Source organism: Microcebus murinus, chromosome 13 (assembly GCF_040939455.1).
Source record: "Microcebus murinus isolate Inina chromosome 13, M.murinus_Inina_mat1.0, whole genome shotgun sequence".
Lineage (NCBI taxonomy): Eukaryota > Metazoa > Chordata > Mammalia > Primates > Cheirogaleidae > Microcebus > Microcebus murinus.
Genome location: NC_134116.1, coordinates 78,632,063 through 78,651,367, shown reverse-complemented (window position 1 = coordinate 78,651,367; position 19,305 = coordinate 78,632,063). Strand labels below are relative to the sequence as shown.

At 39.9% G+C, this 19,305-nt stretch overlaps 1 protein-coding gene across 2 annotated transcripts in view; it reads right to left on the bottom strand.

The window, feature by feature from the left end:
* The window catches only part of CDK8 (cyclin dependent kinase 8), a 102,333-nt gene extending 93,960 nt beyond the window's left edge, over nucleotides 1-8,373 (bottom strand). The window contains exon 1 of one of the 2 annotated variants that reach the window (XM_012778533.3): nucleotides 7,681-8,373. In XM_012778533.3, the coding sequence (XP_012633987.1) occupies nucleotides 7,681-7,808 (128 nt within the window). In that variant the 5' untranslated portion in view covers nucleotides 7,809-8,373. The remainder of the gene's footprint in view (nucleotides 1-7,680) is intronic. The other variant, XM_012778532.3, reaches the window with a different exon arrangement.
* Nucleotides 8,374-19,305: the final 10,932 nt, after the last annotated feature.

Genomic DNA, 19,305 nt, shown 5'->3' with positions numbered 1-19,305 from the left:
TATTAAATGCCTGTCAACATTTGGCAATGTGCCAGGGACTGAGGGGAACACAATCATTACCCTAGAGAAAATCTATAATATCTAACCCATAAACATTCACCAGAAAGACCCAAAGGACATATAAACATTAACCACATATACACTGAAGCAGTTACATAATATATCAATGAAGGACAACTATGCTTTACTGGGTGATGAATGAAGAGGGAATTATTAGAGTTGTATGTTAAGATAAAGTAGTTAGGATTTCTGAAGCTAAATGTTAGAATCTTTTTCAGCGAAAGGAAAAAATATTCCAGCACAAGGTGCTGCCTGAGAAAAAGGTCAGAGTGGTCAGATTTGATGGAGGAGGAGCAGTCGGATGAAACTCTATTTCAGAATCACTGAGACAGATTATCGTGTGAACACTGTCCTAGAATAAGGTAGGCTAGTCGGGTCTCACAGACAAAGGACAATGGATTTGGTCCTAAACCAGAATCAATGCAAAGCCACTCAGAATTGGTTCTCAGCTACTTTGGATATAACTCAGAAATTCCACTCCCAGGTATATACCCAAGAGAACTGAAAACATACATCCACGAAACACACACATGAATGTTCCGCATTATTCATAATAGCCAAAAAGTGGAAACAATCCAAATGTCCAACTGATGAATGTATAAACAATGTGGTATATCCATACAATGCAATATTATTCAGCCATAAACAGTACTGATACATGTACTACATGTAAAAGAACGCAGACACGAAAGGCCATGTATTACATGATTCCATTTATATGAAATGTCCAGAACAGGCAAATCCACAGAGACAGAAAGTAGATTATTGGCTGTCAGTGGCTGGGGAGAGAGGTGAATATAGAGTGACTGCTAACAGGTACAGGATTTCTTTTGAGGGTGAAAAGATGTTCTGGAATTACATAGCAGTGATGGTTGCACAGCCTTGAGAAAATACTAAAAACCACATACTTTAAAAGGATGAATTTTGTGGAACGTGACTTTTAAAATCTTGATTTTAAAAAGAGTTGCTCTGCATTTTTTCTGCCGCAACACATCTGAAGAGCATGACATAATACCATTGGTTAAGGCAGCTTACTATAGCAAGGACTGATTTGGGAACTTTAACAATAGCTATTAAAGTATATCGAGAAACACGATACCAAAGGGTCTTTAAGTAGTAAGGTCAAAATAATAGGTGAAATCCATCTTTCAGTAACAACATCAAGAACTGCCTTGAGTGACAAAAGATCTCATAGTAATTTCTAAGTATTCATAACAAAGAGAACCAAAACCTAAGCTGGCATGAAGGAAAGAATTTACAAATTGTTCTTAAGGAGGAAAGGACAGTAGGATTTTCATTCTCTAGCAGCAGCTAAGAACAGAAAAAGACTAAAGAGACCATGAGGATTGGATTCAATAGTGAAAGGCACTACAAGAAAGATGATACCAGCACAGGGAATAATATATATTTCTCAACACTGATTTGGCATATACATTTCCTAACTAACAAATGTATCACATTTCAAATGTTTGTAAATCAGAATTTGAATACATTTGCCCAGAGAAATCATTTTCAAAGTAGTTAAGTTTGCAAAAGGTCTACAACAAGAATGTATTAGAATTTTTCATCATTTCTGTTTTCCTACCTGAAACCCAGTGTGCCAGAAGCCCTGTCCCAATCTCCCATCTTGCCACACATCAGAGCCCCAACAAGAGAAATTCCATTACTTTCTAAACTCTAAGTGAAAGAAGAACTTCTTTACCTCTCCAGTCTTTTGCCGCCACCACCTCAGCAGCACAGAAAAAATTCTGACTCCCTACTCCTCATGGAGGTGAGGCCAAAACAGAATCATTTGCCATCCAAAGCCACTAGCAAAATGGAGTGTGGCAGTTTTACATATGAGGGAGTCTTAAAGCAGACACTTGGATTTCAGAGGTTGCTTGTATTGAATGGCCAATGTTCTTCTGATGAAAAACTGCCACAGACACAATTAAGGTGTTTGGTGCCACGCTGATAAATTTATCCCTATTGTTTATAATAGAGACCTCATCATGTCCAGTGGCTGCAATGGAACACTGGTAGTACATGCATAACACGTACAACAAGAGCTCAAAAACTGCTGGCAAGGGAAAATGAAGGAAGAGGAAAGGCATGGCAAGAAAAACTCCAAACCCACAAAATTTACTGGGGTCTGCAGAAAACAAAAAGCATACCTCTTTGTCCTATTCCTCTTGGAATGCCCTTTCTGATGAGATCTTTCTCACCTTCTAAGATCCAAATCAAACGTTGCCATCTTTGAGAGGCTTTTCCTGAAAACCCTAGGCAGGTGGAGGCTTCCTTCTCTGGGATCCAATAACACATGTTTGTTTCTCCAATAGATATCTACTCAAATAATGGAATATTTTATTCATCTTTGTATTCCCAATACCTTGGATAGTGCTTGGCACACAGAAGGATCCAATACATATTTGCTGAATGAATGAATAAATAGATTTCCTCAAATGCTGAAAAACAATGACAGTAATAACTCACGAGAACAAATTGAAAATGAATTAATTTGCCAGTCTTGCTACTAAAAAATGGGATCCAAGTATGAAACTTCAAAGTGACCTGAACAGTGGATCTGAATGCACTGAATATATACATATACATATATGTATATATATATATGATACACTCAACAGCAAGTAGATAAGAAATGCACAGTATAAACAATTGTTCCTTGGTATCTACAGGGGGACTGGTTTCAGGGCCCCCCCAGTACTGAAATCCTCAGATGCTCAAGTCTCTTATATAATATGTGGTAGCATTTATAAATAACCTATGCACATCCTCCTGTATACTTTAAATCATCTCTACATTATTTATAATAACCTAATAGAATGTAAACAGTTATTCTACTGTATTTTTTAGGGAATAATGATAAAAAAAAAAGTCTGTACAAGTTCAATACAGATGCAATCATCCTTTTTTTCCCTCCAAATATTTCCGATCTGCAGTTGTTTGGATCTATGGATACAGAATCTGAAGATACAGAGGGCCAACTATATTCTGCTTGTTCCTTTCTGTCACATTTTTAGACGGTTATAAGGAATATTCTTTATTACATGTACAAAATTTCTAGTGATAGAAAATAACTTATTACATGTTGTATTTGGCTTTTCTGACATCTGAAGAAATGCTTAAATCAAAATAAACACAGATAGAAGGTTCAGCAATATTCAGAAGGGAAAAAGGTGATGGGATGCTGACTTGTTCCTATTAGATTCCTTTGGGGAAATGAAGGATTTTAACCAAGTTCTGGTCATAAAGAATTAAAACTGAATTAAAGCTCCAGTGCAGACTGAATGAGAAGAGTCCCTTGTCAGCAAATGAATGAATGGATCATGGCAGTGAGAGCAGGTACTAGTCCGTAAAACCCCCAACATCTTAAGAGATAAATATGGAAGAATGCTAAGGTAGCATAAGACATATTGGGTTAAATAGCTGATGGTTCCTTGGAAGTTACCAAACTTCTTTTCGGCAGTGGATGAGAATCAATGTTAAAGCATGAGACTAAAAACTATGGAAATATACTATCATCTACTAAAATTTTTGTTTCAGTGGTTGTTTGCCTAATCTATCGAAAGTATTACATTTTATGTTCATAATTTTTACTTCCCCAAATCATAATACTAGAAAAGACCCTAAAAATTATGTACTAAAACCTCCTACCCTTAAAAATAAAGAAACCAAGGTGTGTAGGGGCAAATGACTTGCCCAAGGTTATACTGCTAATCAGAGGCAAGAGTCTAAACTCAAACTCAGGTCTCTAAGATCCTTCATTTAGAGCTCTTTCCACTAGATGCAGAGCTTTCATATCCTAATACCTCTGATGAGAGTTTGGTCCTATACACACATATGTGTATACATCTGCAGATACACAAATATGTGTGTATATATTCATACAGATACACCCATAAATATACATACACACTTTTATAGCACACACTTGATAAAACTACGGCCCTTCAGAAATGTACCCATAAAGTACACCAGTTTATTGAAAATAAGAGTTCTATGATAAGGCGTTCATAATTTCTGAGTGATCCACTAGAAATCAACCTCCACATCTATGTTTATACTTATTTAATATATTAATTATACAAAGCATAATGGTTAAGAGCATGGGCTCTGGAATAAAAAACCTGCACCTAATCCTCTAATCCTTGCTGACATTTAATTAGCTGTGTACCCTTCGGCAAATTTGCTTAACCTTCCTAAGCCTCAGTGTCCTCATCTATAAAACTGAAAAATAATAGAATCAACTTGATATAGTTCTTATGAAGATTAAACAGATGATAAACATAAAGTGCTTTGCCCAGGACCTAGCAGTTAATTCTCAATAATTTAGATATTATTATTATCATCACTGCCTACTGATCTCTAGGTTTTTGACAAATGAGCCCCAAATAAAGTTTCTGTACATTTAACACACACGGTTTTAATTATAAATTATCTGTTCTTTTGAACTTAAATTATAACATTAAAAACCCTAGTCAAGAAAATTCCTTTTGCTTTTTTTTTGGAGAAAAATGTCCTATCCCAAATTGATATTTAAATTCTACAAACATCCAGTGCCTATACTGAAAAGCTAGAATTTAAAAACACAAATTGTTTTCTGCTTTCTTACAGTTTTCCACTCTTTCAAACAAAATGTGTTTGAAAATTCTTCAGAGAGATACAACTGACTCAGAAAGAAAATGATGCCCCTTGCTTCCCACTGAGATCCTTTTGGTGTTTGTCTGAACACAAAGGACACTCCTCATTTCATTTATGGTGACACAAGTGAGAACAAATTAATTCCAAAATGGATTGTGCATTTAAATTGTATTATAATCTGAAATTAACACAATTATAAAATGCCCTTATTCCCTGTATGTAATCATGCCTCAAATAAAGTATTTCTTCTTTTCATACATTCCTTAAAATACTGATTTCATCATAAGTGTAGCATACTAGCAGGGTAGTATTACTAATTCATTCAAAGAAACTATCTTCCAAGCTTTTATATTTTCTAAAACTTAGTAACTTAAGAAATTAACTCTCCTAGTCTAAATTCTTTTGCCAATGTTCTGTGCTTCCTGGACAACCGAAAGGATACAACATTTATGTACATTCATTTTAATAGTAAAATATGTCTAAACAAAACTCATCTGTGTTTCATTTTATTGTAAATCTCAGGGTTTCCTTATAAGGTGCCACTGTTTGAGTTCTCTGAAATTTCGGTTGCAAAATATATAATTTAATTTGAAAGTAAATCAATACTAGAAACAAATTATTTGATCATCTTATTATACAAGATTAAACAGCCACAAATTTTATTTTAGAAGGACAAAAATGCATTAAATTACATTTCACTGACATAAGATCAAAAGAACCTCATAAATACTATGTGGTATTTTACCAGAGTGAGGTTATAAAAAAGAAGCCAAACCAAAAAATCTTTCTGTTTCCCTCTGGAAAACAAAAACTGTTTTAAGTAATTTTAAAACTCTCTTGACATTTGATCCATTTAAAAAAAAAGTTCATCATATAAACAGAATCATTAAAGGTTGCTGGAAAACAAACCCAAAGGATTACAAATAAAAAGTTCTTTTTTTCCAAAATACAATGTTACTTCTCTGCTGTCACCAATGACTAAGAAATGCTTATACACTATACCATCACCTATTTTTAAATTGTATAATTCTCAAATTATTCATAACAGCCTTAATTAAAACCAGACCAGAGATATAAAATGTGCTTAAGAGTACCTCCTGCCAATACCAATAATACAATTTTTTAATAAAACATAAAATCAAAGTTTAAAAATTTGCATATTTTATTAGCCTAAATTGGTAATTTATGAAAATAGAACTGGCTTCTCTCATACTGATTAAAAATAATTTAAAGGCATTAGAATTTTATATAACATGATAGATTGGTCAAATGTACTACAATGTCTAATCTCATGGGGGATTGGGAATTTTATAAATATGTCCAAAATTACATAATATTGGGGGATGTGGAGATGGTTTGAGGCTTTTGAAAAATATTGTATCACAAGTTAACAAGGATAATTTTTAAAATATGTCATTACAGAGTTAAACTTCAATGATAAATCTAATTAGACAACAAGTCAGCAGTATCTCCAGACACTGATTTCTCAAATGTCACCAGACTATCCTTTCTGCTAAAAGGTACTTTTAAATATATGTGGCACCCAGAGTATCAAGTTTTCAAATCCCTACCTTTTGCCAATATCTGTACTGTTTTACTGTCACATAAAAGCACTGAATTACACATTCCAAATTCATTAGAACTAGCTTTCTCTTGGAGTCCATTTTAAATTATTTTAGAAAGATATTTCAGTAATTCTAAGAAAAACGCTGAATAAACATACACTTCCTTTTCCAACATCCAGAATACTAAAGTATTTATAAATATGGCCATCCCCCCACACACACCCCACCGCCAGGGAACTTAGTTCAGCTTTATGAATGGTTTCATTTTTTTTTTAGCGCTAATGTAGTTCTTTACATATCTTCCTACCTAATTTTTTTTAAAGTAGCTAATTTTATACATTAAATAGCAGCTATCCAAACTAACAGTGATGTTCAAGTAAAGCTACTTTGTTTCTAATAAAAATCCAAAGATTATATAATAAGCTTTAGCATTCATTACCTTTCAAACAATTTCCTATCCTGTTAAAGACAACTGAGACAACATCCATTTTTACAAGAGGAAAATAAGGAGTTAATAAAATATATTTTCTCCCCAACTAAGAACTGCCTTCTCTTTTATCAGTGTTACAAGACATTCATCTACTGACAAAGAAAAAAATGAACACTTCACTTGCCTATTAAGAAACTAAATTGGGAGCATTAGCAGTCGTAAGATTTAATTAAGTTGTTACTAGGCAAGAATATTTAAAGCAAAGAGATTATTTAAAGTTCATTGCCAGCTGCTAAATTTGGGGGGAAACAGCCTGAACAAGATAGCCCCTATTTGTCACTTGCCTTTTTTCCCCACCACCCACCCTGCACCAAACCCCCATTGTTCTATGTAAAAACTCACAGCTAATGATATCTAAACAACAACTGCAACATTTACGTTGCAGATGATCACTGCGAGGAACTCTCTAGAACCACATTTGCTCGCTGCTTCCTTTCCCCCAAATAAAATCCAAATTTGATAACAAATGGATCACAAACTGGTGGGGGAAAGGATCACAGCTTCCCTGCCAGACTGATGGATGACACTCCAGAGGCGGGTGAGGAAATCCCCAGAAGGTTACCATAATAAATCGACCAAAGGCAAAAAAAAAATAAATAAAAAATCACTTAAACTAGCGTTTTATAATGAATTTTTTTTTTTCAATCCAGCACTAAAATCCTCGAAAAGTATACGGCCCCTGGGGGCAGAGGCTCCCTCTCCCTCTCACCGCCCCGGCACAACACAGATGCGGCACGCAGGGCTTCTTGCGGGTGTGACTCCCCCGTACACCACTTCCTCCCCTACCCGGGCTGGCGGGGACAGATGCGGGCTTCGAGGAAGCCGGGGCCCGGCCCCCCGGGGCCCGCTCCCCTCCGGCCACCTGCCCGGCCGCGGGAGGGAGCGCCGCCCGGCGCGGACCCCGGCTGGGACGCGGACACTCACCCATCTTTCCTCTTGGCTTTGTAGACGTGACCGTAAGTGCCTCGGCCAACTTTGCAGCCCTCGTATTCAAACAGGTCCTCGACCCGCTCCCGCTCGCTGCTCAGCTTCACTTTAAAGTCATAGTCCATTGTCACAGCCTCCGAGGCCGGGGAGCTGGGCCGGGGGGCCGGGGGACAGGGGTGGGGACCGGGGAAGCACGGGCAGCCGCAGCCCCCGGGAACCCGCCCGCGCTACGCCCGCCGCCGGCCGCCGCACCAGCCCGACGGATGCGGCAGGAGCAGGAGGAGGCCCCGCGAGAGCGCCGGGGACATCCGGGGGGCCGGCGGGGCAGAGGCCGGCCCGGGGCGCCGGGAAGGTTCCCCCGGGCGCAGGAGAGCCGAGGGACGAGGGCTGGGGGTGGGGAGCGGGCGTCTCTGCCCTTGTCCCCGCGGGCTCCCTGGGCGCCGGCTCCCCGGCTCTCCGGCCGCGCGCTCTGCTCCCGCTGCGGGGGGAGCAGCGGGGCGGCCGCGGCGGGCTCTCCTCGCCTCACACGCGCACTCGCGCCTCACGCCCTCTCACACGCACGCTCACACTCACTCACTCACTCACTCTCCCATACACTCACACAGAAAGGCAGCGCCGCACAACAGCCGGTACCTCCTCAGAGCGGGGAGGAGGGCACTCGCGGAACACGGCCGCGGCTGTCGCAAAAACGTCGCGAAGCCCCGGGCTGCCTCCGGCCCTCCCTCCGGCCCGCTCCCGCGGCGGCTGGCCGCCCCTGCTGGCGCCCGCACCCCGGGAACACTGTGGAGAGAGCCACGGAGCCACTGCCCAAAGCTGCCTCCAAGCGCACCACGTGGATCGGCCCCGGCGGCGGCCGGGCCCCGGACTACAATACCCAGAATGCTCCGGCCGCCGCGCTGCGGTGCCGCCCCCTGTGCGGCTCCGCCCCCCGCGGTGGGAATGCGGGGCCGGTGCATGATGGGATTCGTAGTCCCAGGTGAGACTCGTTTCAAGCACTTGGGGTAATTATTTTTTTTTTAAACAGCAATGTAACAAGAGTACGATTTGTGCCATAAACCTGACCAAACAAATTCACGTGTGTGGGAGGCTAGTTTGTACTTAGAATTGGAATCACATTTTGTGCCACTTGCCAACTCCAGATTTTAAAGGGCACTAGGATTGAATAAAAGCCTGTATGATATTTGTAAACAGCTCCTGAGCCAGCAGATGGGGTTCTCTTGGCGTTGTCAATCTGATAAGGGCTGCGTGATATCAACATACTGACGCACATTATAGGCATCCATAAAAGTGAGTCGATGACGAGTGTCCATGCTACGTCTATACATTGTTACTCTTGTGACAGGAATATAGGACCATCCCAATGCTTCTCATCCGTTTAGAGGGAACACTGAGTGCAGTACAGCCTTCTGCGCTACTGCCCATAAGAACACTAAGTTTTAGCTATGGTTATAGTAAGGATCTAAATCTATGGCAGGTAGTTTGTTAATAATTTTAAGGTAGGCAAGTTAACTGCTGGAGGAGTCCTGGTACCTTAATAATCATGCCTCGTTTTGCCTCATCCCTTTTATTTGCACATCTTTTTTTAATTTTTGGTTCCCAATTGTTATCATTACCACTAAAGTTCCACACGCCCCAAAGGGAATATGATCTTTCCCACTCTTAAACCCACATAACACTTTTTTCCCCCACCTTTCCTGTGGTACTCGTCAAATTCTGTTTTGTTTTTATGTCTTCTCCCTTGCTAGATTATAAAATCCTTTAGGGAGACCTATTTGCATCTTCTATAACATCTAAAGTTATGTGTTTATTATGATGCATAGTAAGCAGTTGTTAAATTAATTAATGAATAAACATGTTTATGTCAAAAATATCCAGGTACAGATGATGCTAATAATAATAATACCATTTCATGAAAAATCCTCAAAAGGGCTTTTTCTTATACAAATTTCCTTGGAGAAAATTAGTGACTTCACCACTGGTTTAAATTAAATTGTTTCTACCTAAAATACTAAATATTATTTAGCATTTAAGTGTACTGACTCTGTTTAGATGGGCTTACGTTTGAATCCTACTTTGCTATTTATTAGCAGTGTGTCCTTGAAGCCTCAGGTTTTTCCCTCTGCAAAGTGGAAATAGAAAAGGCCCTAGCTTAGAGAAGTGCAAAATAAATGTAAGCTTTCATTAATAGGGTATTTGTTTGCATTCAGTGATGTAAATTGGATGACTTTCTAACAGAACTACTCCTTTTCATGAAGAATTATAATTTTTCTAAATATGAATTTAGAATAGAGTTTTCCCGAAAAACTGTATTAATATTTTAGTTTTTTGAGGCATATATCTTTTTGTCCACATATTTACTCATAGATCTTGAGAAATCAAACCACCACCCTGGAGGAAAAGTTGTGAAGAGGCATAGGACTCCACTGGGTCCTGTCCTATCAGTGGTTCCCCTTCTCCCACCTCCTGTATCACCTACAAATGCTATTCGGGAACACTGGAGGTCTCGGACTTTTAAAAAAGTACTTTTGAGTACTGTTTTGGTTGGCTCTACTCTGTGGATGAAGGTAAGAATTCTCCCTGAAAGATCTGAGTATCTTGACTGTCAGTAATCCTGGAGCAGGAAGGGAACTTGGCCTTGGACCAGGGAAGAACAAAGCCTGCTATTCTCTCTGAAGCTAAGGTGAGAGTTAGAGATCTAGACTTCAGGTTGGAGGAATATGGTGGTAGAAGTAAGCTGGCCTTGTAACATGGTATCAGGATGGGTAGCGGAGGAAGAGATAGCCATTGGGGGGTCCCTCATAGGGGAGCATGCTAATGCCTTAAGAGCAGTAATGTCTAATATCCAGTGTTAAGTGGGGTGTGTGTGTGTGTGTGTGTGTGCATGTGTGTACTAATTCCCTGCTACTATCCCCAGGCTATCAGCCTGGTCTCAGCTGTGCCCATGCTTGGAGGAAAAGGGAAAGCTGCAGCTAGAGACTCAATTATGCCAGATAAGCAGTGGCCTCCAGGGCCAAAGCAGTGAGTTAGGAAGGGCTTGCGGCCCATATACTATTCCAAAAATTTAAGGAGTGGAACCTGTGTTTAGAATGGACTTCCTGTAGATCAAGGGACGGAAGTTTGGATTTAATTATTATTTGAATGAATTGAACATATCAGGGACATAGAGCTGTCATTTCAGTGTGATTTTCAAGCCCAGGTCATACCAATACCCCATGTCTCTTTGATCCATGAAGACCTCCAGTAATGTTGTATTGTCTATAACCCTCATTGGTCCAGGTTCCAAGTAATGCTTATACTTCTTTGCATAAAATGTTGTTTTATTGGCATTCTAAATTTAACATCTCCAGTGTTAACATGCCTCCCAAACACCAGCCCTGCATTTCAACTACCTTCTGTACCACCTAAGGGAATATTCTGCTATCTTCTCAAACAAAATTTCTGAAACTAAACATGCCATCCTGTCCCCTGAACCTCCCAATTCCTATGATCAGTGATGCCAGCAGACAGTCATTTGGTTGTTTTACTGCCAACCCCACTCACTCAGGCCTTCATTAACTGCACATTGTTTTTTATGCTCATGCCAAATATGCCTTTGTCTGTCCTATTTGCGAGGGCTGAGATGCTTCTTCATACAGTCTCTGACCTTTGCAGTCCTGCCCATCCTCCAAGGTATAGCTCAAATGCCTAACTTGGTCATGAAGCCTTCCCTGATTCTTGCAAGTAAATGTGACCTTTCTTTACCCTACCTTAGTCCTGGAATCATTGCACTTTATTTGAAACTCACTTAGAAGCATCACCACTCTCTTGTATTTTAACCATTTATATACTTCAAAAAATCTGCTCCTTAATAAATTTAATAACTGAGCCTCTGCCTTAATCATCTCTGTATCCCCTACAGTGCCACACACATAGTTTTGCATAACTATATTTCATTAGAATGTGTTTTATTGGATTGATTTCTATACAGGCTGAAAGGGACCTTAATAATAATAAAGGTAGGAGACAGTAATTTTAAAACATTTAGCATGTTGCCTTAGACTTGAGTCTGAAAGTGTACTTTTTGCAGTTCCAAAAGGGCGTAGTGTTTCATGATATATTAACATAAAAGCCCAAGTGGGTCTTCTCATAGTTAATTACTTGCAGTCTTCACAGTCTTTCTGAATTCTGTTTTCTCACTCAGTCTCAAAGCATGCTCTTAATGGAAAATATCTAACCTCCCACTCTGCAGCTGGCACGTTCATCATCTTTGCCATCAAAAAGCACATACTGGCCAGGCATGGTGGCTCACGCCTGTAATTCTAACACTCTGGGAGGCTGAGGCGGGCAGATCATTTGAGATCAGGGGTTTGAGACCAGCCTGAGCAAGAGCAAGACCCCATCTCTACTAAAAAATAAAAATAGAAAGGAATTAGCCAGACAACTAAAAACCTATATAGAAAAAAATTAGCCAAGCATGGTGGCACATGCCTATAGTCCCAGCTACTTAGGAGGCTGAGGCAGAAGGATCGCTTGAGGCCAGGAGTTTGAGGTGTTGCTGTGAGCTGGACTGATGCCACGGCACTCTAGCCGGGTCAACGGAGTGAGGCTCTGTCTCAAAAAAAAAAAAAAAAAAAGCACATACTAAGCATCTACATGTGAACACAGCGTTAGACACAAGAAAGAGCAAGTTAATCAATCCTCTAGACTTCTTTAATTTTTCAAAGAAAATATTGATGCAAAAAGTTTCCCAACTAATTCTATAAGTATCCAGAATATAATTTAGACCTTAGAAACAACCAGAACAAAAAAAAACACTTTCAAAAATATCTTACTTTTCTTTCTTTCATCATATGAGTGTCATTCACTTTTGTTGACTCATTTCCTCCACACAGCTGGAAACAGGGCCACTCACAATTGCTGAATTTCACATCAGACAGCGCGTATCATTACCGAAGAATTGAATCTGTTTCTCTATTCCAGTTCCAAAAATCCCAGGAAGGGCTCTGGTGCAGCTGGGTCAGGCCCATCCTGGGCCAACTAAGTGTGGCCACAGTGGCAGGGTCATGTGGGAATGCGAGAGCTCCTTTATTAGGAGGGAAAGGGGAGATGGGGGAAGGCAGCTTGCAGCAGAAGGGAGAAAGCCGTAAGTCACACAGGAGATAAAACAGGGCAATGTGATAGGAAGCGGGACCAGGAGGGAATGGCTTTAGATTGGTGGGTGACCCAGGGCTCTCTGAGGAGGTGATGCTGCAGCTGAGACCTGAATGTTGAGGAGCAAAAGCTGCTATGATGAGGGAACTGAGTTGTCCAAGCTGTCAGACAAATGGCAAGTGCAAAGGCCTGAAGCAGGGAAGGAACAGAAAGAAGGCCTGTGTGCCAAGAGTGGAATGAGTAAGAGGGGAAATTGTGTGAGGATGGCGAGGTAGACAGGAACCAGATCATATAGGGCTTTTTAGACCATAGTAAGGGATTGTATCTTTAGGGCAATAGGAAGTTATTGGAAAGTTGTAAGAAAGGGAGTGACCAGATGTGATTTCTGCTTTAAAAAGTATATCCTTTTTAAATATGTGAAGAATGCTTGTAGGAGGCAAGATATTTAGCTGAATAGATAGACAGATTGATAGTTGGATGTAGAGATAGTGATATATAGGACTTGCTGATCAGTTGGATGGGAAGTAAGGGAAAGGAAGGAATTAAGATGACTCCCGAGGACATTGCTACTTACTGAGATGGGGAAGACTTCAGGAGGAACAAGTTTAGGAGAAAAAAGTAACAATTCCATTTTGTGCATGTCAAACATGAGATGCCTCAGAAATCTAAGTGAGTACATCTAGTGAACAGGTGGATGTGGGAGTCTGAAGCTTAAAGGAAAGGTCAGGGCTGGAGACAAGAATGTGGACATCACTAGCTGTAAGAGTTGATTAGATTGCCTGCAAAGCATGTTGCAGTGAGAAAAGAACAAGGGCCAAGTAGAGGAAGAGCCAGAGAGGGAGGCTGAAAGGAGAAGGTCAGAGGGTTATCTGTGAAATCAGGGGATGTGATGTCACAGAAGCCAAGGAAGGAATGTGTTTTGAAAAGGAGAGATGGCCAATAGTGTTGATGCTGCCAAGAAGTCAAGCAAGATAAAGATCATAGTGTTAGATATATCACAGTGTTTCTCAACCTATTTTAAAATTATTTGCCCCGAGGATCATGGTTATACTATTTTTTCCTAATTATCCATCCCCCTGAAATGTTAATACCACAGATATTCTGTATATCTGTTTATGTACTGTGGCACTTTGGAGGGACAAAGACCATTGTAATATCTTAAGATTTTTTTGACCCCTTAAGAACCACCTTTTGCCCCCTTGTGAGCAACATTTCCCCACTGAGAATGCATGATTCGTTGATATACAGATGATTTTTGTCACTAATAAGAGTAGTCATGGTAGTGAAGTGGGGGTCAAAGGCAGTCTGCGTTGGGTTGAAGAATGAGTTAAAAGTATGGAAATGGAACAAGGAGTCTATTAGGTTGTTGCAAAAGTAATTTCAGTTCCAGACTGTGAATTTTAAATCATTATAACTAGGCTCAAACACATCTTTATTAATCAAAATAGGAACCATTACAATCAACGCATTTTTGCCACTGAGAAATAAGTTTGTTATCCTTGTAACCTAAAAATCCATGCTTTGGGATTCGATGAACTCTTGGAAAGCATTTTCTGCATCCTGTTGGTTGTGGAAGCATTTTCCTTGCAAAAGGTTGTCAAGTTGCTTGAAGAAGTGGTAGTTGGTTGGCGAGAGGTCAGGTGATCGTGGTAGATGAGGCAAAACTTCGCAGCCCAATTCGTTCAACTTTTGAAGCGTTGGTTGTGTGACATGTGGTCAGGCATTGTCGGGTAGAAGAATGGGGCCCTTTCTGTTGACCAATGCCAGCTGCAGGCATTGCAGTTTTCAGTGCATTTCATTGATTTGCTGAGCAGACTTCTCAGATGTAACGGTTTTGCCGGGATTCAGAACGCTGTAGTGGATCAGACAGGCAGCAGACCACCAAACAGTGACCATGACATTTTATTGGTGCAAGTTTAGCTTTGGGAAGTGCTTTTGAGCTTCTTGGTCCAACCACTGAGCTAGTTGTTGCCAGTTGCCATGTACAATCCATTTTTTGTCACATGTCACAATCTGAGACATGGTTCATTGTTGCATACAAGAAGAGAACACTTCAAAATGATGTTTTGGTTTTTTTATTTTCAGTCAGCTCATGAGACACCCACTTATGGAACTTTTTCACTTTTCCACTTTTCCACTTTGCTTCAAATGTGGAATGACCATAGAATGGTCAATGTCGAGTTCTTCAGCAATTTCTCATGTAGTTGTAAGAGGATCAGCTTCAGTGATTGCTCTCAGTTGGTCATTGTCAACTTCTGATGGCTGGCTGCTAAGCTCCTCATCTTCAAGGCTCTCGTCTCTTTTGCAAAACTTTTTAAACCATCATAGCACTGTACATTTGTTAGCAGTTCCTGGGCCAAATGCATCGTTGATGTTGCCAGTTGTCTCTGCTGCTTTACGACCCATCTTGAACTTGAATAAGAAAATCTCTCGAATTTGCTTTTTGTCTAACATCACCTCCATGGTTTAAAATTATATGTATTTTAGGTATATTTTAGACATTTTAAAATAAACAGCAAGTAATAAGTCATTAGCAAAAAAATAAGGTGAGAAATGCACATTAAAATGATGTATAACATAACCACATTTATTTAAGAATGTACTCCAGCATCAAACAGCAAATTTCAACATTGCTAAAACCGCAATTGCTTTTGCACCCACCTTAATGGATCAATTTATAGCAGAATGGCTGAGACAACTGCCTCTGTAGTCATGCAGTCTAGCCTCTGTACTCAAACCCATCCCTAACTAACAGAGCAAGCCGCTTTATTTCTTTGTGTCTCATTTTCCTCATTTGTAAATGTAGAATAATAGTAGCTACCTCATAAGGTTGTTGGGAGGGTAAAAGGATTTAATAATAATATATGTGAAGTATTTAGAATTGTGCCTAGCACCTGGTGAGTGTTCCATGTTAGCAATTATTCTTCTCACTCATGTTATTAGCTGGGAAGGGGAGATGAAAGGTCCTGCAGCATATAGTTCAGTATCACAGAGGAGCTACCAGTGGTGGAGAACATGGGGTTGAGGAAGCATTAGTTAGAAGACACTGGCCATATTTCACTGCTGATCAAATGGAACCAGTTGCATGGGAGACATTGAGGATAATAACTCTGTATCTGTAAAATTGCAAGAGGGAATGGCTCCAGAGCACAGGTGTAAGGATTGATCTTGAGCAGGAGACACATTTCTTCCATGGTTAACAGAAGGGAAGGAGAAAAGGATAGCAATCCTTATCACATATCTAGTGCTCCCCTACAAACAATTCTAAAACATAGTGGTATAAAGCAATAATGATTTATTATTTCTTATGATTCTGTAGTTTGGCTGGGGTCAGCCAAGTGGTTCTGGTAAGTCTCACCTGACGTTACTCACATGGCTGTAGGCAGTTGCTAGTAGGGCTGGGAGGGCCTAAGGTGACCTCATTTGCGTGTCCCCGGTCTTGGTGCTGGCTCTTGGCTGGGCCTGTCTCTGGGCATGGTCTTTTGGTAATCAAGCTCAAATTTCTTTACATGGTATGAGCATGTTCTAAAAGGACAAAGGTGAAAGTGGTAAGGTCTCTTGAGCTCTGGATTTTGGAACTTACACATCACTTCCACCACATCCTTTTGGTTAAAGCAAGTCACAAGACCAGCCCAGATTCAAGGAATGAGCAAATAGCCTTCTCTTATTAAAAGTAAGAAGTGCAAATTATTGTGGCCATGTTTTTCAATCTACCCCAGGTACGGATGCATATAAATTTGCAGATCTGGTGAGAGTTGAAGCAGTTCCTTTTCAGATGGCTTTGGTTTTCTCTGTATAGTAGAAGAAAGGTTCACCTGCTGTGAATCAGAGGAAGGAGTAGAAAGAGAGAAAGCAATGATCGTGTGTCTGAAAAGACTGCTGGTTTAAAATAATCCTTAGGCAGAATGGGAGAGATTGCTGGCAGGATATCATCATAGGACTTGTAGCCAATGTGCCGGGCCCATTCGCAGGTGCGGCCATGCATTCATAGCAATATCTATTTGCTCTGTTGTGCAATTTTCATCACCAGCACTCAACAGCCCAGGTGGAGGCAGGGCAAAGACAGATGTTGGATTCATCCAGGGTTGGGGCCTTGCCAGCTGGATATGATGAAAAGAAAATGGGATGAGAAAGGTTAGGATTATTGGCAGGAGAGTAGTTAAAGTGACAGACCATGGCATTTAAGCTGGGTAAGGAATGAAATGAGGACAGAATTTCCCCTTTTACATTATAATAACTAGCTGGAAAATTTTTTAATTTAGCTTTTTGCAAGATAATTAAAAAATAAATACCTAGCCTCGTCCCTTGCTTCCTTAATATCTGTAGCAAGAAATTATCATGAAATACATGTACTAAGCAAAACATAGCTGAAATAATAACAGGGTAACAATGATTTCTCCTTTTCTTAACTAATAGATTCCCGTTACTGTGACTGTTAAGGACACCCCTAACTGAAAATCTCTCAGATCTGTTGTTGATGAATTCTGCTCTCACATTCTGTTAGTGTTAAGGAGATATTACCTCTTTAAAAATAATATTCAGTACTATAGTTGTGTCCTTTTTTCTGTAGTGGACAGCTTTTTTAAAAAAAATAAGCATATTACTTTATATTTTTCAATTCAAAATATATTTTGCTACACAAGAGTGTAGCAGGTAATCTTTGGGAACACAGTTAATTTCATGCTCAGTTTTTCAAAGCTTAATGTATTTCTCTGGCTTCTTGTTCCAATATGTTTTGCCTTCCATCTAGCTGGACTGTGTTACTCCAGTAACCAGGAAAGCCAAGTCTTTTCTGGCTGGTTCCAGTGCAAACATGGATCTCTCCTGTGAGCCACGTAGGTCTCTTTCTATCGCACGCAAACATGGTTAGGTCACCACTGCAACCACCTGATACTTGATACCTGGGGCTATTTGTTTCCATGCAACCTCATGCCTAGAACCTCTGGGACTCTTTCTCCCTTAGTAACCCAGCCCCCACCCCCACCAGCCAAGGTCAAGTTCCCTAAGATATCGTCCTTCTTACTCTAAAACCCTGCCTTCTGTTTAAATTTCAAAGTGCTGTTTTATTTACATCATTCCTCTGCTCAAAAATCTTCAGTGACCCTACATGATCTTCCATTGCCTACAGCATAAAGTTCAAATTCTTTCATCTAATATTCCAGGTCCTGTATTTATTTTAGCCTGACTTATGAAAATACTTTAAGGCAGCTTGCAACAAAAAAGATTGAAATAATTAGCTCTGTATGGCTAAGTTTCCCACAACCCGAGCATTTCTCTTCCTCCAATATAGCTCCTAACCAGTTTCTCATAGGCTGCTTCCTATCCAATGAATCAGCAGTTCTCAACCTTGGTTGTCCTTTGGAATTATCCGGGGAATCACCCCAGCAATTCTTTTCCCCCCTATTTTTAAATTTTAATATATTTAGTTGATAAAGATTGCATATATTTAGGGTGTGCAACATTGTTGACTTGATAATGTGTATACATTGCATAATGACAATCACAATCAAATTAATTAACACCTCTGTCACCACCCACACTGTACCTTAGATCCTCAGAACTTGTTCATTTTATAACTGAAAGTTTATGTGCTTGGATCAACCTCTCCCCACTTCCCTCACATCCCAGCCCCTGGCAACCACCATTCTACTCTCTGTTTCTATGAACTGGACTTTTTTAGATTCCACATATATGTGAGATCATACAGTATTTGTCTTTCTGTGTCTGACTTATTTCACTTAATGTTCTCCAGGTTCATCCATGTTGTCATACCAGGATTTCCTTCTTTTTTATAGCTGAATAATATTCTACAATTTCTTTATCCATTCATCTCTCCATGGACATTTAGGTTGTTTTCATATCTTGGCTGTTATGAATAATGTGGGAATGAACATATGGATACAGATATTTCTTTGAGACACTGATTTCATTTCCTTTGGTTATATACCCAGAAATGGCATTTTTGGATCCTATAATAGATCTATTTTTAATTTTTTAAGGAGCCTCCATAATGTTTTCCATAATAGCTGTACTAATTTACATTCCCACCAACAGTGTATAAAGATTCCTTTTTCTCTGCACCCTCAACAAGACTTACCTTTTGTCTTTTTTATAATAACTATCCTAACAGGTGTGAGGCGGCATCTCATTGTGGTTTTGATTTGCATCTCTCTGAGGATTAGTCATGTTGAACATGTTTTCACATACCTGTTGGCCATTTGTATGTCTTCTTTGTGAAAATATCTATTGAGATCCTTTGCTCATTGTTTTAATTAATCAAGTTATTTGGGGTTATTGGGGGTTTGGATATTAATCCCTTATCAGATATATGGTCTGCAAATATTTTCTCCCATTTCATAGGTTGCCTTTTTGTTGATGGCTTCCTTTGCTGTGCAGAAGCTTTTTAGTTTAATATTATCCCATTAGTCTATTTTTGCTTTCATTGCTTATGCTTTGGGGGCATATCCAAGAAATCATTGCCATGACCAGTGT